At 47.3% G+C, this 22,829-nt stretch overlaps 2 protein-coding genes across 2 annotated transcripts in view; one reads left to right on the top strand and one right to left on the bottom strand.

Moving 5' to 3' along the window:
- LOC119181357 (TBC1 domain family member 2B) overlaps positions 1-22,829 on the top strand; it is a 199,220-nt gene that overhangs the window by 37,115 nt on the left and 139,276 nt on the right. The window contains exon 17 of the mRNA XM_037432577.2: positions 135-269. Within this exon, the coding sequence (XP_037288474.2) occupies positions 135-269 (135 nt within the window). The remainder of the gene's footprint in view (positions 1-134; positions 270-22,829) is intronic.
- The window catches only part of LOC142774649 (uncharacterized), a 150,612-nt gene continuing 132,917 nt past the window's right edge, over positions 5,135-22,829 (bottom strand). Inside the window, exons 3-4 of the mRNA XM_075875267.1 lie at positions 7,037-7,256; positions 5,135-5,953 (exon numbers count right to left, since the gene is read on the bottom strand). Coding sequence (XP_075731382.1) covers positions 5,649-5,953; positions 7,037-7,256 — 525 coding nt within the window. The 3' untranslated portion in view covers positions 5,135-5,648. The remainder of the gene's footprint in view (positions 5,954-7,036; positions 7,257-22,829) is intronic.

Below are 22,829 nucleotides of genomic sequence, written 5' to 3'. Positions count from 1 at the left end.
AGAAAACTGAAAGCTCCAATTTTCACCATTCATGACTTGTCTTGTTAATTAGTATTCATTAATTCAGTGTATCAGCACTTGTTACATCAGGGTGCAACAGCAGTGCCCATGTCAATTCTGGCTGTTGCTTTCAGGTGCTCTTCCGCTTTGCGCTAGCAATCTTCAAGATCTGCGAGGCCGAAATCTTGGCCCAGGAGGACTACATGGCAATCAATCGCTACCTGCGAACCATGTCCGAGAGGATCACCGACATCCGGCAGCTCGCTCAGGTAGAGTGCGCATGTTTCTGATACGCATGCTCCGAGCCGGAACTTGACGGTAGGCTCCGAAGCGCTTAACCACATGCTGAGCGTGCCGGGGTTGAAGAAAGGCCAATTGACCACTTACCTTTTTTCTCTGGTCATCTTTGTTCATGGTGCACTTTGACCACTAAAACCCACATATCTTTCTATCTTTCTAAACTAGATCTTGGGTTAGTATTAGAGGCGTGAATATTCCCTGAATATTCAAATACAGATTGAACAGTAGTTCTGCAAATAGTTTGATCGGGGAGTTGAGTATCTGTTATTTGATTTCTCCGATAATAGTCGGCGCTCAATAATTTGATCGTTTGAATAACCTCGCGGCACCACCACTCGACCATATTCAAGGAAAGCCGATAGTTGTACTCGGTTTTTATGGTAGTGCGCTTTGTGCTGGCCGCATTTGTAGCGGCAGTCTTGGATGAAGCTTCATGTGAGCCTATGACATCATTTGACGGCTCACCTCTGCGTTTGGATTAATAAAAATGGTTTCTGTAACAAGGAACTTGAAGAGACTGCCGCTATCTCCACATGCATCGAAGGACTGCATTAGGCGTTTTTGATATTTAAATAGAAAACATTGCCGAGTATTTTTATGCATGTTCTTACAAGATGCGAACATGAATGTTTCTTTTTGGCATTAAAGTATCACTATGCATCCTGCTGCAACGTTGCCTCCACAGAAATGGAAGGCGAACTGATATGCCACACATTCAGCCCACTTTTTATAACTGTGTCACATGAGCACTTTTGAAAGGCCATGATGACGGCCATCGAAACACCGCAGCTCCATTGACTCGATAGAGTTGTCGCGCTGCTGCCTGGCAGTTTTCAATGGCTGTTGAGTCGTGCAGGGGTTTCTCACAGAAGTTGCCTGGCGCTGCAAGTCTATTTTTGTTTCCATCTTATTGCGAGTGAATTAGTGTAGATACAGTAGAGCTCTGCTTCAGCGAAATTTCCGCTACAAAGAAAATTCACGATTCCCTGTCAGCAGTCCATAGGAGTCAATGCATAAGTATTGTCGCCACAACGAACACTTCTTCTTCGATCGTCCCGCTTCAACGAAATTTTACAATGCCATTACAGGCTTAGATACTTATTTCTATGCAGTAAAACCAATGTTTAACATTTCGATGCATTTTCAGAGCCTGAAAATGCGTCATCTAAGTCTAATACAAGCGTTGGCACCACCAGGAACCGGCGCTATACCGCCGCTGTTCAGCAAGCACGGGTGCCACTTTTGCTCGATAGCGATGGCAATGAGACTGCCCTGCTTTTGCCCCTGTCTTGCTTGAGTCGCAGCCGACCCGAAGCTGAAGCTCAGTTGCTCAGTTCATGGTTCCCTTCACGAAGCTGCTGGGTGCAACCACGGAACGATGCCTTTTCAGATTCCGATGTTTATCATTATGTTCGCACTTGGCCAGTGTGGCAACAAATCAGAGCGGCTGTTCATCTGCATTAGCAACAAAATCGGCTATATCTGCCTGCCTACCCTGTCTCCATCTCGGCGTTGTCGGATACTTTTGACGGCAGACAGCTGCTGGTGTTAACGTGTTAATGCAACTATTTGGTTCGTTCACCAAGGTGGTTTTAGGTGTTTCAGCGTGCTTTTCACCATGGCCTCGCTATGCATGGGTGAGAATCGCGTCCCGACGCTGCTGGGAATGAATAGGAAGCCGCGGACATTTTTTAAATTCTGAGAATAAACGTTCCTTTGTTTCGCTAGCTCAGATCAGCTATATTTTTTCGATTTCACTACAACGAAATTTTCACATCAACAAAATTTTTTCCGCGCCCCGTCAGTTTCGTTGTAGCAGGGTAGCACATGCATCTCTTATATTTATTTAAACATTTCATTAAGTTACCTAATTATTTGGTTAAGTTGGTGAGCAGTGAAACTGTGGCCACATGTTTACCACTTCTGAACACTGACACGTTTGCGTTGTTTCTGTTTTTGTCGCTCAATATCCATCGAAGCTTCAACAGAGATGTGGGGTGTTCTGTTGACAGACTACCGACTCTATGGCCTTCAATATCACCCGTGTGACACGGGTATTAGATGCTATGTTGATGACTACGCGTTGAAGATGTCGATGAGCTTACGTAGTGTGCAGACTATTCTCATGTGACATCCTTCTCTAAGAGTCAGGACATCCCCTCTCCTATGCCGCAGCCCTTGTGTGCACCTGTGGGATCGGTCACGTGCTTTCCATACCCGGCTTTGGTTGAGACCTTTTGGCTGAACACTTTTGCCAACCTACCCAAGAAACCCTTCCATGTCGAAACAGGTATTCCATACTCGGTGCGTCCTGTTTCGCCATAGCCGGCTTGAGTATCAGTCGTGTTGTTGGAGGTTTCAGTGAAGAACAAAGTGCAAGATGACAGTTCTTGTCAGTGTTTGATTTTTTTTATTAAGAATTGATCGTACACTGAAAGAGAAAGCTACAAAAAAAACACACTTAGCAATGTTGTACAGAGCATTTCATAAATGGCGACCACGGACAAAGTCACGCGCGCAATGAAGAACGCACGGACCACGGAAAGCGAAAAGGTTTGTTCTTGAGGAAGAGGCAAAAAGAATGCTACGAAACCTCCACCAAAACAACCAACATGCATGCGCATTGATAATAATTATATGCGTATATGCTATCGAAGGATTGGGGTAGAAATAGTGCGCATACCAGATGCAACAATAATAAGGAACCAGGTGGCCCGGTCGCCGACCTTTTTGAGATAGACGACGCGACCATTATAGCTTGCCTCAATGCAGTGACCAAAAGGTCATGCCTCTGCTGGAACGTCAAGTGCTTAATGTTTCGTCGTGAACGACTCTCTCAAGCAGCAGCATCGTAATCAAAGAGCAGTGTCATCGTAAAGGAGAATGTTTCTGCTATGCCTCTAAACAAGCACATCGTGCTAACATTGTAAGCAGGCCGTTTCTTGAGAATTGAACTGACGACAGACCGCGCTAACACATCTGGCAAAAGTAACATTGAGGCCCGTCTGGCTCTCAGCGGCGTTGGACATCATTCGCTATGCAAGCAACAGAAGTTGTCAACATCGACAAGCAACTGTCAGGAAGCCCCCTGAATGGAAAATATGCAGGTTTCATGTTAATTTGAAATGCTACACTTAAGATCCAGCAACATTTCACAACTGCATGAGCTACTTGCACTGAGTACAAAATGTGATAGCAAATGCAAGTATAAACCGTCTATAAGTAATCGGCATCAACGTGCACGAAAAGTAACAGAAATCAAGCAACAATCTTAAACACAAAGCAGATATTGATAAACAGAGATGTTCTGGTGGGCGAAGTATTTCTAAGAGTCTGTTTCGTGCTATTAAGTAACATGCTTGAAATCACAGCACTTCCTAATGCACCTGCAAGTTGATCTTGCATGTGCTTATGGTGTGCCTTTTTGTTTCTTTGAAAATAGTGGCTGCAGCTGCAAGTGTATAACCTACTCAATTATCAGTCGCGTTGCGAGGTTGTAGAGATCGATTAAAAAGGGTTCTTTCTTCCTGCAAGCTTACGTAGAAGCTTAAAAAAAAAAGTGTAAGCTTTCGCATACTTGCTTGTAGCACAGACTTTTTAATGTCTGTCTCTCAAACTGTTTGTTTTGTTTCTCTCATTTGATCATACAGTAGCATTGGCACAGGTTGGTTCAGTCACGATTGTGCACTATGAAGCGCGACGCTATGCTTGCCGAAAGTGAATTTTAAGTGTAAAATGCCTACATTGCACTGAGCACATTTCGAGCAGTCTTGCTGTCATCCCGTGCAGTTGACTAAAGTCGGCCGCAGTGAGGCAGTACTATTAAAACGGCTTTTAAATGCACTTTTGGCCGTCGTTGCCAGACATCTAGCTCTAGCCGTGCCTATGATTTAGTGATCTTAGGTTTGTGGCTGGGAACCTATGGGATTGTAAACGTGATCTGAAGTTCTCTGTCACAGATTCAGTCAATGCTTTTACGGAAGATAACGCCCGTGTTTGAAAACGTGTCCCTGTCACAGCTAAGAAGACAAGCCACTGAAGAACTACTTTTGTATGACAACATCTGACCACCAAAATGCACTTAACAAAAACAGCTTGTGATGAGCATACTCCCACTGCATATTAAATCACGCCCACCGGCTTCAGTCCCCACAAAAAAAAAAGGGGGGGGGAGGAAGGGTGCTTCTCCCCAAGGCTGCGGAAGCCACGCTGGCATCCCAGAGGGTGACGGAGCACAGCTTGAACACATTTTGAATTCTGCCTATTATGTAGACTCGTGGCAGGAGTCTGTAACGGGCAAAGCTGGCCCGTTTCGACAGGTGGCATCTACGCAATAATGGCAGACATGACATATGACGCTCGCCGCCCATATTCTGGCCGCATGCACTTCTTCCGCCTGCTTGCTTCTCAATTCTTAGGACTGATGTTCGCGTGCAGAACATCACTTCTGAGACGATGATTGCAATGGTGGAAAGGGAAGACCCACATTTGATTCGCTACATGTTCACGAATTTCGATAATTTTTTGCACAGCTGCCCGGCTGTGTTTGGTATGTTTACACCTTCCCCTCCCTTTCCTTCGACACAGCTTCTATGACGAAACAGCTTCTATGAGAGACACCTTTTATGAAAAAAAAAAAAACGTCTCGCTTTTAGACACCTTTGCATTGGTGCATTCATAATTGCGCACTCTGCGTTAAGGTCGTAGTGCCAGAATGACAGTTATCACACAATCGAGCACATGTGTGTGATACAGGCACTGCTTCGCACAGTGCCATAGAACACTCAACATTCGAGTGTTGAGTCTTCTATGGCACTGTGCTAAGCTGTGCCTGCATCGCTCTCCCGAATACAGTAGCATGCAGTGCTCTGGCGCGGTCTATAAATCTCCGTCTTACTAGTTGTACAAGCAAGAGGCGTAAATTTTCTAGACTGAAGCTTGACATATGTGAATACATTGCGTTTTCAATGTTCACAGTTTCACTTGCAATAGCATTCAGTCCTGTTGCATAAAAGTGCCTTTAGGGCTATAATTGGGTCTAGTTGATCCGTGCCAGAGTTTTGATTATGTGCCGATTGAAAGAATCACAAGAAGGAGACTGAAGAAGACGTCAAGCTTCGTTCGTCCGTCTTCTTGGTTGCGACTCTTTTACTCGGCGCATGATGAAAAACTTGAAGGTGTCCTATATCCTTGCATTAGCTGCGATTATTGCGTACATGTCACCTTGCGTCTTACAGTTCAGCGCAAGCTGCCCTTTTCTCCTTCGCTTGTTGGCGCAAGAAGAGATGCGTGTTAGCTCCCGTCCCCCTCCCCACAGGGTTGCATTGCGTGGTTGTTTTTCGTGCCTTTTACCAGAGGTAGTGGGGCTTGGAATGCTGCTTCTTCTCGAAGGCCTTCTTGAACTTGCGCTCCTTGCCAGAGTCCTTGTGGACGCGTCGACTCTGCTTGGCGTAGCGCAGTGCCGCCCGGGCGTGGCTGTTGGTGTGCAGGCGGTAGGGGCGCGGCGAATCTTCGGCCTCTTTCAAGTGGTGCGCCACGGGCCGGTGGATCTGGTGTCCCGAGCGGACGGGCATCGACACCGTGTAGTGGCGCTCGTGCTGCTGCTGCTTGTCGTGGCTCCGCTTGGAAGGCTTGTTGGCGTGCGTCAGCCTCTCTGTGCATCGGAGGGTTGAAAGAAGAGAGACAAGTATGGACGTGAGACTAAACTAAACAAACGAACAGTTAAAGCGAGGGAAGCATAGGGGGAGCCTTATGTGCCGCTTTTTTTTTTTAACTGTAGTGGAATGATTTTGACCTAACTTGAAAGGACTAAAGGTAGAGCTGTGCCAATAGCAAAATGTTGAGTGTCAAGTGAATTTGAATATTAAAGTGCGAGGGTGAATCGAATCCAATATCTTTCGAATATTTCTAGAATATTTTGCAAAGACATTGAAGTGACATTGCAGAAAAAGAACTTGTAGAAGAACTTCCAAAGTGCTTCTTCTGGCTAGGTTGATGAAGCGCTGGCAGAGTGGAGTTTTATAGTTGTCTTATCAAGAATGAGGCAATGCAGAGGCCTAGTTGTATTTATGCACATGTTTTGGTGCAACCGAAGTGTTGCCGACACCACTGTACATGTGAAAGCCAAAGATGCTATTTCCTCCACCACTCCTCCACTTTCAACAGCTGTGGAAGCTCAACTGGTAGTTGCGGAACAATGGTGTGCTGCTTTCTAGTTCAGAATTACAAATTTGCTCTGTAGGCATTGATATATAAAAACAACTGAAAATTTTACATACTAAAGATCTTTGCCATTCAATATCTTTGGACTTCCTTCGCAAATTTCAGGTTCAACAAAGCATTTATTGACCCCCCCCCCCCTCCATAAGCCTTCGTGGTTACCCTTTCTGGGTGTGCCAAGGCATTTCATTTAACATTGCCTGATGGTATTCACCAGTTTTTCGGTGATTTTGTCATATTTAGAATCGAGAATGACACTAGTAAGCCCTGGAACAGTAAACGTCATTATGCTAATTTGTCTTAATACGTGCTTTGTATTTATCATGTTTTGAAGCAAAATATTGATTATAAAATCTTGTAAAAAACTGTTAAGGGGTTCATTAATGAACCATCGGCGGTGCAATCAGCCACGCTCAAGTTTTCGGACTATAATTTATCAGTTCGAACTAATTATTTTTTCCTTTAGTGTGCTCCTTAATATGCCTCCTCACTATAAGCATTGCAACATAAACATTACCATGGTGCGGCTGGGCGTGTCCTCCCACGTTGTGGCCGTGGTGTTGTCCAGCAGGGTGGGCCAGGTCTTGGAGGTGGATGTCAGTGCTATGAGGGTCCCGCTGGCGCTTGCTGTGGGCTGCCCTGTGGTTGACCAGGGTGTCACCCTGAAGGCTAGCCTCGTGCCGGGATACCGAGCCCAGTGCATGCTTCTGGATGTTCTTCAGCTCTTTCTCGCCGCCCTACGAGATAGTCAATTGTCAATCATTATTCGTCTACCAATGGTTATAGTTGCTTTGCAGGGTCAGTGTACCTTTTAAAAACCACCAAATTGCTGATTATTAGTAAAAAAAATCAGTAGCACGGCCTTCCTCGAGAGGCTGCTGCTCCGATGGTTGTACACTATACAGCATGTGCTTGTCGTCCATGCCTTTAAGAACCCTGACAAGGTATAATGTCCTATCTTCATTACAATTTCTTTGATAAGTTCACTTATGCATACCATATCTGCACATTCATTGTGTGTCTCATTAATCCTAACATTCCTTGAATAGCTATTTGTGTTTTATGCACATTACAGTGGAAGTATTTAGGCCCATATATATACAGTTAATGTTACACACTGCCACAGTCATTGACCACGTCATCTCCGACGCATTAAATACCATTTTTCGCTCTTAGGCCAAGATTGGCTCTTGCATCACAAAACCCGATAATCACCCCAAACCAACCAGAGGTTGTAATTTAGTCGTGGAGTTACAGTGTTCCACCAGCATGCAAGTGTTGCCGTAACAGCAGTGTTGTCGTAACAGCCTGTTAGGATCGAAATGTGTCGATCGTAACACGCTGACGATCGAAATGTGTTCTTCGCTAGTTCCACTCTTTCCTTCACCACGCTTATTGGCTTGTCCCGCCTCCTGGCCAAATGTTCCTCCTTGCTGTGCGAGTAAGCAGGGAGTGTGCGTACTTGCAGGCAGAAGAACAGGTTTTTTTTTCTGGCTCTGAGACGATCAGATTGTACTGGTGATGGGGGGACGAACGTGGGGGGGGGGGGGGGTATACCAAAAATCTAAGAGAAAAGCACGGGATTTTATTTTTCTTTTGTGGCGCACTCGAAGCGTGTCGCACTGCTGCGTTTGGCACTGCCAACTGTGATGGCATTTTGAACCTGATGCATGCATTCAGCGGTGATTTAGTATCCATAAACTTTCATCTGAAGTGCTACTTGTTGCAAATAAACCCAGTTTCAAAAATAAAATAAAAGTATCAGATATTGGACGTGGTTTAGGGGCCCTTTAAACGGCCTCTCACCAAGTCTACATTGCAAACCAACGAGCACAGTACATAGATAATTTAGTGGCAGTGGTGTTTGCAAGGAATAGCATGTCTCTTTGGTGCTAAAGTAATCAATACTTGCAAAACAGAATTCCACTCACCCTCCCTCTCCAAAGGAGAGCTTTCCCATTATCGTGCGCTTACTCACAGATCATCTTATTGCGGTTCTGTATAGGCCTTGTTTGACTCTAAGGAGCATGGATCTGCATCTTAAATGTTTCAGTTTGACGTGCTAGACAGGTTTAGCATGTCAAAGCCTGGAACGTGCTAGGGTGCTCGTGTTATGTCGGGTTACAAGGTGGTGGCAGGGGCATCGTGCGATGCTTTATCGTGCGACAAGTTATCCCCCCCCTTTTTTTTTTGTTTCAAGAGTCTTCTTAGGGAGGAAAAACATAGAAAGGTACAAAATTTTTACAATGATGCTGGAACAAAAAATTTTTCACCTGCAGCAAATCGGCGCTCACAAATATAAATTACAGCTGCCTTCGCCTGGTTGAACTCTGCAACACCAGGTGGTGCCACTATCCTTGTCACTTTTGTTTACGTGGTAATCCGCAAACTTTTAAAAGTATGCGCACAAAGCATGGCCTAAGTATGACAAGCCTTCCATATGTATGACCGATAACGACACCATCAAACCGTACCGATCACAACTGTCATCGTAACTCTGCTTGCCCTTACGCTGCAACATCTCCGCAAGTGTACGCACGTGCGATTTGTGGCGTTACGCGTTGAACTGGTCTTGAGTGTCTGCCAGGTTTTCACTAACCGTGAATTTGCACCCCAATCTCCTTTCCACAGAGTAGAGTAGCAAAGTAGACAGTTGTCTGATTGACCTCCTTGCCTCTCCTTCCTTTCCATGTGTTTTCTCTTTGGTGTAATCGCAGCAGACTCAGAGGTTTACCCAAAATTTAGATATTTAGGTGGGCGGGAGGGCTGCCAGAACGCGAAGGGGTGAGAATGTGTGCATTTTTTAAAGAGAGGAGTGGAGTTAATTTGGTGTAAAATAATAGGGTGCGTGGAGTGGGAGTGTCTACGCAGTGGAGAAGCCAGGAAGCGGCACACTAGGCCCGTGCTCCCCCCCCCCCCCCCCTGAAATTTCTTTTGCCATGGCATAAAGAGCGAAAAAAAAATGAGAATTTTAAGTGTGCCCCCCCTCTCATCGCCCCCTCCAAAACTTCTCTACGCCCTTGTGTCTGTGTTAGGGAGCTGTTGGGGCTTTGGTGATGGTGTATAAATCTCTGGAGAGAGCCCTAGTCGGGAATCGGACCCTAAACTTCGTAATCTTATGTCCTTCCCACTGGGCGTGGCCAACTGCATGTGCCGTGTTGGGGGCACCAATCAAACGAACCTCTCTTGCGGCACTAACGTCCTTACAGAACGTTCCAGCCTTTTGTACGCAGCTTCTGTGCAAGTGAATGAGGGCGCAAAAGAAAACGGAGAAAGAGATGGGGCAGTCGGGCGTTTTGAGAGCACGAGGGCGAACAGAAGAGCGTTCGGCGGCGGAACGTAGATGAAAAAATGTTGAGTACGACGGTTTTCATTCTTTCGCGGTCTGCGGGTTTTTATGCGCTCGCATATAGACAGATAACACTCGTAAACGGAGGGGATCGTCGGTAGAACGGGAAAGGTGGCGTGAAGCGAGGGCTTATTGGTCGCGTGTTTATGACAGCTCCGCAAAAACGGACGCGGTATTCTCAGGCGCTCCGCAAACAAACCGGCATTCGAGCTCGACAGGGTCAGAGCTATGCATGCATGTATGTACGTATGTGGGGAGGGAGCCGTACAGACGGCAATAACGTGAAATCTGTTCTAGTTCGGTGCAGTGCCCTTAGCAGCGCCATGGCGCCAGAGAAGCACGCTACGTACTGAAAGCTCGTGGTAGAGTCAACACAACTGTTGCAGAGTTTGCACGCTGTGTTGCTTCACCCGTAGGCATTCGCACATGAAGGGGGGGGGGGGGTATGCCCCCCCCTTATTCACCAAAGAGGAGGTTTCAAAGTCAGCTCCATATACATACTCATAATAGGGAGGGGTGCCTTGCGAAGAATCTTCGCCCCCCCCCCCCCCCCGTCCCCGAAAGGAAACCCTCCTATGGACTCACCCCTTTCCATGAGCTTACGCAATACCTGGTCTTTGTACTGCGTTCTGGTCGTACGGGCCTCAGTGGAAGGGGGACGGGAAGACCAGGGGGGAGGAGGGTAGGCTTCCTTCTGCCTACAGTGTACTCTTGCCCCCCCGCTCTTCACAGTAGAGCGCGCTGCGGTGAATATGCATCGTTCCATAGGAGCATGTACCTTTCCATAGCCCCTGCCCCTCGCCTATCTCCCTAATACCTTAACTTGGCCCTGCGTTCTGACCCTTAGACCTCAGTGGGTGGCTATCGAGAAAGAGGGAGGGATGCGCTGCGGTATTCCACTTCCCTTATGAAAAATCCTGCACATGCCTTCACACGTTGTGGGAAATCTTATCAATCGCGGCAAGCCCGCCCAGTGCGTGGTGTCGGGAGGCGCGCTCCGTCACCCCGTTGAATATCAATGACATTTTTCAATCAGATATTACTTTCCTTCCGACGGGAACGTTCATGGACAAACGCAATCAGCAAAGGACAGGATATATCACAAAGTGTGTTCAGCTGCTCCACCACTTAAAGCGGGGGGAGGCAGAGAGGCAGAGAATCATTTTTTTGTTTGTCTTTCTAACATCAAGATTAAGCGCACCGAATACGTGGACATTAGAAGTGGACAACGCTTATACGGCGGAGAGTGAACAAGGTAAACGCTGTCCTGTCCACTTCTGTCCACTTCTTCGGGGCGCCTTATCCTAATTATTTTCAATGGGAACCAACTACGCACACCAACTAGCCCAACTCGCCATCGCGTTGAATTTCTTTTTATTTGGCTATGCTTGATCTAGGGGGCAAAACAATGCAGGCGTAAATTTTTGCCCCCCCCCCCACGCCAATTTCCATCGCCCTCCTCCCCTCTTTCTAAAACGGACGATCAATTGATGGCCGTCCCTAAACATTCTCCCTCTGTTCTCTCTCTCTCTCGTTCACGCTTTACAAACAGAGGAAAACAGACTTTCGCGAGGTTGCGTGCGTAAGTAGTCGGTCGTCCTGCCGACTGGCCGAGGTCTTCCGTAGCTTCAGCAATGCTGCACCGTTTCGAAACGGCGAAGCGACCGACCCTCCAACGGCATCGCGCCGCGGGCACTATAATTAGCGCCGTGTCCGTCGAGTGGCGAGAAGGAGGCGCCTCTCATTTGCGGAGAGCGCGGTGAAGACGGTATTCCCCGCCCGCATATGCATTTATGCATATGCGGCACCCCCCTCCCCCACCTCGATAGACCTCGGCCACCGACGGGCTCGGTCCCGAGTACAAACGCGTAGCTCGGTGGTCGATTGAAGAAGCAGCGGCGGCGGTTCACAACACGACGAAAAAAGTATGTCGCGGAGCGGCCGGTATTGGCCGGTGCCGCCAGGAAGTCGAACTAATCAATTGGCTGGCTGTTATCGGAAACTGAATGTATCGTAACGCATTTTCTTTTAAAAGAAAGAACAAAGAAAAAAAAAAACAGTACGTTAGAGAGCACAATCCACCGCTTCGAGCACAAAGCCGAAGGGAAATCCACGGATACGGCTTCATCAGGAAGAGCAAATCCAGGAGCTCTTTTTCCGAGAAAACGGGGTCGAGCGAAGAGTGGCATGTACTATCGGCGTCAAATGAAACTCAAACAGCGGAGCGCGTGTTTCAAGCATTATAGTGTTGGCCGTCCAGTCATCGCCATTGACCGGCATGCACATCCGGTTTGGCAGCACTGCGCGATCCATGCACCTATATAGAGGGCGTTATCTCCGTTTTTGCTCTAGCTTTTTTATGGTGACAGTGGTGTGAATTGTGGGCGTGCCAAGCGATTTTGATCGTATCACTCGCAATTCCTTGCTTTTACTGCAGCGTCGCAGTGCAATCGGTGTCTTTGCACGATAAAACGTAAAGAGAAATATAATCGGTTTGTGGTTGATTTTCAAGAGACTGTCGTATCTCGTTCGCCAGCGCTGCTTCACCTACACCCTTCTTTCAGAAAACGACCCGAAAAGGCTTCATTTTAACTGGAAATGCCGAGTGTTTCTTCGGAAGAGAGCAAGCAAATTGTTTCGCTTTACTGGCACGAAGTGAAACAGCGTGCAATTGCCAGCATTATGAACTGACCTTTGTCTACTATAAATAGAATTTTCCAGGCATTCAGTGTTCATTGACTACGTGATGACAAACCGTGCTACATTACTCGCCTTCGGCTGCAGTATAGTTCAACCTCTGTATTTTTAAAATTTTGTTGCTTTCAAATACGATACCTGGAACACAAGCAGAAATATTGCGCTATAGAGGGATTGTGCAATGCTACCACACCGGATGTGCGGGCCTTTCTGTGTCAATGACTGGTGGACGGCGCGCACTATGCCATTGATAAGGCTTGTGCCACGCACTCCGCTGTTCGCGTTTCATTTGATGCCGATAGCACAGTCGTCAGCAAGCTTAACACGAATGCTCCGCAGCGTGCCCTGAAACAGTTTGGTTGGCGCTAGTGCCGCGTATTCGATTGCAGACATGTTAACCGCGCTTGTCGATACTCTACCCAAGCATACCAAGATATCATCTCGGCAACAGCACCCAGATTTTCGCGGCTGGCATCAGTCCTGGTAACGCGTCGAAGCGTTTGCATTAAGCTTGGTAACGACCGCGCGTGCCTGACCTACACAACTGTTATTTTTCCCCCTTCTGTCTATGGAATTTCGCAATGCTCTCTCTTAACATTGTTTCGCTCCTCCATGCCGGCAAATGTATACCTTCTTCATCGGCGTGTTTAGAAAGGGCTACATCCAACAACGACGAAATTAAAAGTTACATCGAAGAATGCTTCTGCGGACAGTGCTATTGTTCTTTCTACACTGCATAGCTACATTTGCGGATAAATGTTCGGTTCGGCCTTGGCGAAAAACGTGCAACGCCACCAAAAAAGTTACCCAATTGACACTTCACTGCTGAACGAACGAAACAGTCATCTTAATGAATCTGGTGAACCCTATAGTTGGTGAATCTGGTGAACCCTATCTGGTGAACCCTATAGTGGTTAACCCCTATCCTCCCCATCACGTTTCACTCTTCCCAAACTTGCTTCCCTCGTGCAACTATAACGCTCAGACATAATACTTTCATTTTCAGTTACCGTCGTTTACCTTCTTCTCGGGCTAAAGCACGCGCGTCGATCCCGGCTCGTTCGGCGAAACGAGAAAGGCTTAAGAAATGAAACAATGATCGGCACAGCACGCACGTACGCGCCAGCGCGCGATCGAAAATTGTTGAGAACAACGAGAAAATGGCAGCACGTATCGCTGCGCTTGCGGCGAGAGTGGTCTGCTGCAACCATTACTCTGCTTCCAGGCTCGTTTATTATCGTTTAGTTCTTGAGCCTTACTTGTCTTTTATAGGTATTCGGCCATGAGTGATTCGTCTTGCACTTTTCGAGTTTGTCTGCTGTTTCTTTAAGCCTTGTTTGTCGTCTGCTTTCTAAGCCTTACTTTTCTTTTGGTTGTTCGGTCGCGCGGAATTCGTTTCGTGGGCAGTGTCTCATGTTTTTGTTTTTCTAAGCCTTACTTGCCATCTGTTTCGTAAGCCTGTACTTGCGTTTTACTTTTTTTCGGCCTCGCAAATTCGTCTTTCGTTTCCCGAGCCTTCTGTGCTGTTCTTTCGTTAAGCCTTATTTATCGGCTCCTACTCGAGCCATACTTCTCGGCCGCTTTCGCAAGCGTTACGTGGATTTGTCGTCTGCTCATTGATTTGTTTCCCGGCGTCCTTATACCTTGCCTCAAGGAGATACCGAAGCACGTACGGCGCGGTGCGCCTTCGGGTCCCGGAACTGGCCCTCGAGTGACGATGTTTGTTTTCGGGACGCGCGAAGGTGGAAAGTATAAGAACAAGAGCGACACAGGAACGAAACCTTTGACCTAGCTCGCAACCCTTACTTTTTCAGCGGCACGTCCACGAACACACACACAAAAAAAACAGGCGGCGGCATCGTTTTTTCTCGCAACAGCTTGCCACGAAATCAGTTTCCCGTCGATAGAACCCGCAGTGCACCTACCCGTCAAAAAAAAAAAGAGGAAAAAAAAGAAGCGGGCGCGTAAAAAAACTGAGAACAAACACCAGAATGTATAGCCCCCCCCCCCTCCGGCCTGAAGAGAAATCGCCCCGAAATCGCTACAAAATCGCGAAGGATATAGCGAGAAGCGAAATGCGCGCGAGAAGAAGAAAAAATAGACGTTTGTTTCTGCGACAGCGGTGATAGCCGTGTGACGAGCTTTCCATTAGTTCCTGCGTTGCCTATGTACGAGTCTGCGCCACGTAAAAACAAGCCATAAATGTGTTTGCTCTGTATGTACATAGGCACTTGCCTTTTTTTTTTACCGAACGTGTACGCGGTTGATATACGATAGACGAACGTCACAGATTACCAGAGCACGCGAATCGATACAGCCGGGAGTATTTACGCCATGCCGTATGCTGATACAGCCGCCATCACGCGTTACGCGAACACGCTTTAGAAGCGTCGCTTCTGTGGATGGTTCCAGAGACAAATAGTTCGTTGTTAGGTTACCAATGCGCCGGCTTTCAGACCTGCGGCGATGAATTCGCTCCCTTAACTGTATCTACCCATTTTCAATGCGCAGAATATAACTTCATTACTGCATTGTTGTATCTTGCAGACCTTGCAGCAAAATAACTTCGTTGTATATGAAAATTTGTTATAAAGATATATTCCTAACACTATATTTATTGCAAGACTGTGCTTAATTTACTTCGTTATAACAAATAATTCGTTATATTGGCGTTCGTTATATCGAAGTTCGAGTGTACCGCTAAAACAGCATAAAGTCGGGCACGTATAGGCGTGTCTAAGGTATTTCATTAATGGAGGGGCACCCTGAAACCCCGTTCCCGCCCTCTGTCTCTGTTGGTCGAGTTCAAAAAACAGCATGCTTTATAATGGCTGAAAAATGGAAAATGAACCGATTGCGTGCTTCTCACAGTGGTCTTGCCTTTGGTCCCTGGATTTGCTGAAATGTAGATGGAAAGTATACACTTTTTGGAAGGCCACACCAGGGACCTTCGGCCGCCATTATCGTCATGAATGTTGGTCACGCCTTTGTTCCGGTACGAGAACCTCAAACTGACGCCCGTCAGACTGACGTCATGACGGCCGGTGACTCCGCTTTCGGAGAACAGTGTCGGGTGCATGAACGAAACTATTTCTTCAGTCGATTTGATCATCTGGGCGAAGCCTCTCCAGACTGAGAATATTATTTAATTGAAAAAAAAAATGACCGTGTACCTGCGTGCTTCGCTGCAAATGTCGTCGAAAGACGACAGTCTTGTGTGTAGGCGCTGCGTCAGCTATGGCGCCATCTGGGAGTAATGTTGGGAAACAGAAGCATTGTGTAGAACGCAGAGCCACTGGCAGGTGGCAGCACCGTATCGTCCTACAGAATCGTAGAAAACGCCCGCCTTTTTCGTGCATAGCGTCGCATTGTCAGCGCAGCGCGTAACACACACACAGGTGTTTTTAGAATTGCGCATCTATGCATTTTCTAGTAAAGGAACACGTCAACTAATACTTACGCATTGATGTTACGTCTGGGATACGCGTAATACTTGCTTTTTGATCGACAATGCTCGCAAGTATATACGCATCCACCAGATCAAAATGGGCGGGCATTGAGCAAATGTTTAAACTTTCGCCAAATGGCTTGAATCGGGTGACAAACAGACAGACCAAAATTTCTGCGTTCAAGCCCAAGAAGGACTATAGCCTTCAATTAAAAACTAAAGAATGCTTAAAGGGGCCCTGAAACGCTTTTTGAAGTAACCACAGCATGAATTCACTGGAAAAGCTTATTGCCTCACGAACTCAACTCCGCAAAAATTTTCAGAATCCGCCTAGTGCGAGTGGAGTTACAAAGGTTTGTCGCATGCGGCAATCGCCTTCTCTCTTCTCTCGTCCCGACGAAAGCACTGGAAGATAAGCAGGGAGGGGTGGCAGGGCGAAGAAACTACCGCGCCTCGTGACCTTGAGCACTTTTTTTTTCTTCGAATGCGCCGCTTTCTCAGTGTGATCGCGCGCGTGGACAAGTAGCGACCTCCCGCGGCCATCTCTGTAACGAGCAAGTGCGCCTTGTTCAAATCACCCAATGGCTGACAGGTGGGTAATTCACGTATGGTTTTGGGCATATTCCGTGATTTGTCGAGAGAAGAGCTGACTGATAATTTATTGTGAATTCCAGGCCACGTGCTGTGCTATGATATTTGGCTCGCATGTCGTCGGGAGCCTCTACTACCGATCGGCAGCGTTTTCTGGCCATGCTCAAGAAGTGTTACAGGGCCCCTTTAAGTGGCATTTTTTAGAAGCCTGTCAGCTGTACGTCGCGGATTTCGCTGACCGTTTGATCGCTTACGGAATGTTTTAGGGAGTTCGACGTCACGAACCAAGACGAGAGCCGCGAGTTCACGGGGCAGCGAGCTCGTCGCCGCTGTCGGAAAACGAGTGATGGTTGAAATAAGTTTACTACATTGAATGCCCACGCAGCTACGACTGCAATGTAACGAACTCTAACGTTTGAACGGCGGAATGGCGCAATGTGTGACCGTCACGAGCGAATGATGCGAGTACAGCGTCTCGTCGCTTCTCTTTTGTCACGCCGTCGAAGTTGTCACGTCATTTTTTTCACGTTGCCAAACATACACCAAAAGCACTCGCGGTGAAATCGACCTCGCAGTGACGCGCTTTGCGGGAGTCTGATAAGATATTTGTTTTGCAACGCCGTTTGACGTCATCGCGCACGTTGGTAAATTGCGAACGGTCATTGATAAGCGTACAAACACATGCACCTGAAGGGCGTCATGCGCGCGCACACACACACACACCTTGTGGAACAAAATTGTGGAACAAAAGCAGTCTAACCGAACTCTTCAGAAAGCGTTTCTCGAACTCCGTGAGATCTCTCGGGTGAGAGACGTTTACAGCGCTGTAGAATAAATAGGTGTAACGGCTTCTGTTTTGCTTCGATTTGATTCGTTGCGACGTATTTGTTTGAGTCTTCCCGATGTTTGTCTGTATTCGATGTATGTATGTCTGTATTCGATGTATGTGAACGTACGAGTATATTGCAGGGCCAAGGATACTCGGGCTGCGCATATTGATTGTTCCCGTCCGCCCTGACTGGAAAAGACGATACCGGCTGTCTGTCGCGGTTAGGCTCGTGAGGTTCTGGAATGGAAGTATATGGTAGCCTGCGAGTCTGGCAGGAAGGGGAGGACGAGGGAGGAGGTTCACGGAAATTGTGTGTGCGCGTGCGTGTGCGTTCGTGTCTGGATTAGATGTAGGATAGGAGATACTCTTCGAACTTGAGCTCATTGCTGTGTGCGACAGAGAGAGAGTTTTGTCCCAGGCGGATCAGTGTACCTCGTGATCTCTGCTATCTCGCCCGAGACAGCCTAGGAGGAGGAGCGCCTGCCGGAGTTCCGATTACGACGACACACGTACCGGCGGTCTTGGTAAACACAGCGACGCCGGCGCTGATGCCGGCACATGGATTCATGCGAGCGCGCACGACGCGTTGGGTTACAACGGGACCGTGAGAAGTCGACGCGCCCGTTGACGACAGAGAGGTCGTCGTCTCAAGGTGACGCATCGGATGCCGCAGAGCGCGTCACGTGCTTGTATGCAAATCGGACGCCTCGATCCTACACCGCCATCCGAGTAGCGTGCCTGCACTAACCGGGAAGCATGCCATATACATACATATATACATACATACATACATATATATACATATATATATATATATATATATATATATATATATATAGGAAAAATAAGTAACGTCTCTAAAAAAACTTTATTGGTGACGTTTCGATCGGAGACCGATCTTCATCAGACCTCCGATCGAAACGTAACCAATAAACAGTTTTTTAAAGGCGTATACTTATTTTTCTTTAATTCTACGGCAACCGAAGCCAAACTCTTTATAAAAATCTACGTATATATATATATATATATATATATATATATATATATATATATATATATAAACGCGAAAGTTGACCCCGCCGGCGGGCAGGGTAAAAAAAAAGGGTAGAAAAAATATCACCGCGCATTCACAAAGCGCTAAATTTAGCGGCATCGGGATGTCACACGACGGCGTCATCAGGTGAAATTGCCGCGTGGCCAGATCACGGTGACAATGCAAAAACACGTTCGGCGTAGAAGTTTCCAGGTTAGGTGGAAGAGGACCAAACATCAATTGAAAAGTAAAAAGGAAAAAGGGGGGCTTTCGCCTAAGGTGAATGCATATAACAGACTGTTTGTTTATTTTAGTGTTAAAGACACAGAAGCCCTTACATGGCACGGCTTAAAGGCAGAGCATTATTTTCCTTCCTGAAGCATCGTCACCTGTACGTTGCTCTACAGACAGACGGACAGGATACAATGGAGGACAGACAGACAGACAGACATACAGAGACAGACAGACAGACACAGACATACAGAGACAGAGACATACAGAGACAGAGACAGACAGACAGACAGAGACACAGACAGACAGAGACACAGACACACATACAGAGACAGACATACAGAGACACAGACACACATACAGAGACAGACATACAGACAGACAGACATACAGAGACAGACAGACAGACATACAGAGACAGACAGACAGAGACAGACATACAGAGACAGACAGACATACAGAGACAGACAGAGACAGATAGATAGATAGATAGATAGATAGATAGATAGATAGATAGATAGATAGATAGATAGATAGATAGATAGATAGATAGATAGATACCGCGTGGCGCATCTGGATTGAACCCACACTTAGGCCTGCCGCGGTGGTCGCGTACACTCAGTGCACCCGCAGTCTTGGAGCTGTCTCCGAGGTTTCAGAGCGTGACCCGGCCGAGAACTCCCGGAGCGCCACGGTGAAGGACAGGACGGGTGGGAAAAGGATGAAGAAGCTTGGGAGAAGAGGAAGAGCAGGGAAGGAGAAAACCATGCGCGCGTCGTCGTCGCCGGAAAAAAGGAAAACGTCGACCGTTTGTTTTTGTTGCCCATCCACTCTATATATATAGAGTCGAGGCCATTTCGGTGCGCCCGTACAAAAAGCGAAAAAAAACAAGAAACGCAAAGCGTTAAAGCTTGGATGGCACGCCAATCTCTCTCTATCCACAATCTTCCACTGCTGGCAGCGTAAAGAGGCAACCGCTAGATCTCGTTGTAGCCTTCCGTTATAAACACAAACACACACGCACGCTCGCTTCCGAGAGATAGAAACACAAGAGAACGCGGTCGCAATCCTGTGTTTGCCGTACTGGCTTGCCGACACAAAGAATCCGTAGAGAAGGTTTCGCGCCGAGACGAGATTTTTTCTTGCTCCGGTAAATAAAGCGAGATAGGAGAGAGTCAACAAACGCTTCCGTTTCGTACACGTTGGGAAGAAGGCGGGCCCGGCCTATACAGCAAGCGGGATTGCTCCGATGTGCGTGCGTGTGTGCGCGAGAAAACGAAGTGAAAGTGGAGGGGGGAGGAGGGGTGGCAGCGACCGCGGCGGCTTCTTTGACAGTGCGTATATAAGGCAACGAAAGCCAGGTTCTTCCACGCGCCTGTTATTGATTTCGGATGCAGACCCCCCTCCCTCCTCTCGCCATCAGATGGGCCGGGTCTCGTGCGCAAGTTCTTTGTTACCGCGACTGCTGCTTCTCTGCCGCGGTGTGTAGCGATACGTAAAGCCTTATAGCGCATAAAAGGCGAGTTGGATCTGTTTTAGAGTCGGTGGCGGTTGCCTGCGGTGAAGGCTGTGGTTGTGGCAGCGTATGCCGGAGGCCAACCGGTTGGTTGGTTGGTTTAGGTTAGGTTAGGTGGTTGTGGCTGCATATGCCGGAGGTCGCTGTTTGGTTGGTTGGTCGGTTGGTTTAGGTTCCGCTTGCATCTGATCTTGCAAACAATGCGCCACGTATTGTGAAGATTCGGCGATGGGGCTTCGACAACGGACGCAAGAAGGTCCAACCCCTCCGCACCGCCTCAGCCATCGTTTGGCTCCGCTCCAGTCTTCCGCTCCGCGACCCACTCCGCTCCGCTCTTCCGCTCCAGCCTTCTGCACTAGTTTCTCAGAATTTTTTTTTGCCGATATTTTTATACGCGTTCTCTTCCCACTCCATCTCTCCGCTGTAGCGTACCGTACGTAGAGACCACCGTTTCTTTCACAGTGTCGAGCGCTAGCGTTGATCAGGATCTTTTCTGTGCGGGAACACCGCAGAACAACCAGAAAAGACCACGATAGCGAGGGGTTAAAAAAAAAAAAGAAAGATCAGGAAGCCAGCTGGGAGAGAGAAAAACCGCGCGCCGTCTTAAAGGAAACAACGCTCGATTCAAGTAACGGTTTCGCCATCACCGAGTGAAAGATAGGAAAAAAAAATGAAAGGGATTGTGGAGCGAGGGTGGTAGTCGGAGGCATGAAACACATAGAGAACCTTAAATAACAGCAAGAAGAAAACAAAAGAAAGCAGGCGGTTCCAGTTTCGTTTGTTTGTTTGCCCGATAGGTGCAAGCATTTCTGTTCCCGCAAAAAAAAAAAGGGGGGAGCCCACATACTCGCTTAGAAAAACCACTGCCGCATGCCCGCCCACTTTCCTTTTCTCTCTTTGAAGCGCGAGTTTGTTTCGTTTAGCCGTTTTCTACGGTTTATAGAACTTGGCCATCCCAGCTGTTTTTTTGTGCAGCTATATAGTCACCTCCTCCGCATTCATGCTAGCTGGCTGGCTGTTCTCCAGATTCGCGTTTTGTAAGCTGCATGTTATAACCGGCGTGGTGGCCGAGTATTACGAAAACGAGCAAGTAAATACCCGCATATCCTCCGTGACACAATAACCGATCGAGTCGGGCAACCACGGCCATGCATGCATGCTTATGCACGCGTCTATGCTGCGTATAAAGACATCGGGCGCGCCGCTGTTTCGCGGTCGTCATATCTCTCTCATTCGCGCGCCTTGAGGTTACAGACCGTGCTTCGCTCGTTTTATTCCATTAAATTTTTTTCCGTTCAATAATTTATCTCCGTTCGATCCCGTTCCGCAGACTCGCTGAAGTGAAAGGAAGCTCGTGGCAATGAATGCTTAACGTAGAAAAAAAGAAAAAAAAGAAAGAAAAAAAGAAAGAAGGAAAGACAGAGAGAAAGAAAGAAGGAAAGAAAGAAAGAAAGAAAGAAAGAAAGAAAGAAAGAAAGAAAGAAAGAAAGAAAGCGGAACCGTTCATGTGTAGCGCTCGCTCGATTTCAACGCTGCATGTGGGTCCTTTAACATAAATCTTTTGTTGCCGGTCCTGTCGAAGCCTGTTTCAACGCCGAGTCTCAAACGCTGACAGATACGCGCGCGCTTTTTTTTTCTTTTTAAACTCGTGGTACGGGGTTTGGGTGGGATGAGGTTTGTTGTGGAATGCCTCTTTATCATAACTGATGAGTCTGCAGGGTGGGAAAGCAGGCGTGTGCTATACGCAAGTTCGTGATAATGCGGGATCATACATAAAACGGTTGTCTTTTAGGGGCGAAGCTCCTTAGGGCGTTGGCTGTGCGTCCCCTGTATGTAGCCACCTCTAGTTTAGTTCTTGCAGTGTTCACTAGATGGCGGTACCGTCTCCTGTATGTAGCCACCTCTCGTTTAGTTCTTGTAGTGTTTACTAGATGGTGGTACTTGTAGCTGATGATGAAAAGATGCAAGATGTTATAAACTAGAAAGCGGTACTTGTAGTTGATGAAAGACGCGAGATCTTATAAAATAGGAATGATGTCACATATGGCGCGTGTCATTGGTTGAAGGCAATCGTTCGATTTAGTGCGGCGACGTACGCTAGGGGGAGCGATGTAATAAAATCGAGTGGGCAAAATGTACAGAGGATTCATGGTTTACCAGGTTTACCTCCGGAGCTTCGCCCACTCATCATCATTCACTTCGTGGATATGGCGGAATTTTTATTATGGGCTCCGTAATGGCAACGTCTGTTGTCTTTATTATACTCGCGCGGCGCTGTCCATATCGATTGTACTTTACACGCCGTGCGCTCACATGTATCGCATTATCAAATAATCTATTGATCTTTTGTCAGGGCTGCTATTTATAGAATCGCGTTAAAAAAAGTTCACGCTAAATCAAGCTTTTGTACTGATGAAAAAAACAACAACAAAAAACTGAAAACACGACGGGGTATCGCTGGTGCCGACGTTTCGACAAGTGGTACTTTCTTCTTTAAGACAAAAGGTACCGCTTTTATCAGGAAGACAAGATTACTTGCCGAAACGTCAGATACCGCGACATCCCATCGTGTGCCGAGAGATTATTCTGTCTATTCAAGCTTTCTTCTTCCCTTGG

The sequence above is a fragment of the Rhipicephalus microplus genome, chromosome 10 (genome assembly GCF_043290135.1).
Source record: "Rhipicephalus microplus isolate Deutch F79 chromosome 10, USDA_Rmic, whole genome shotgun sequence".
NCBI lineage: Eukaryota > Metazoa > Arthropoda > Arachnida > Ixodida > Ixodidae > Rhipicephalus > Rhipicephalus microplus.
The sequence above is the reverse complement of the archived record's forward strand: the minus strand, read 5'-3'. Positions and strand labels throughout refer to the sequence as shown.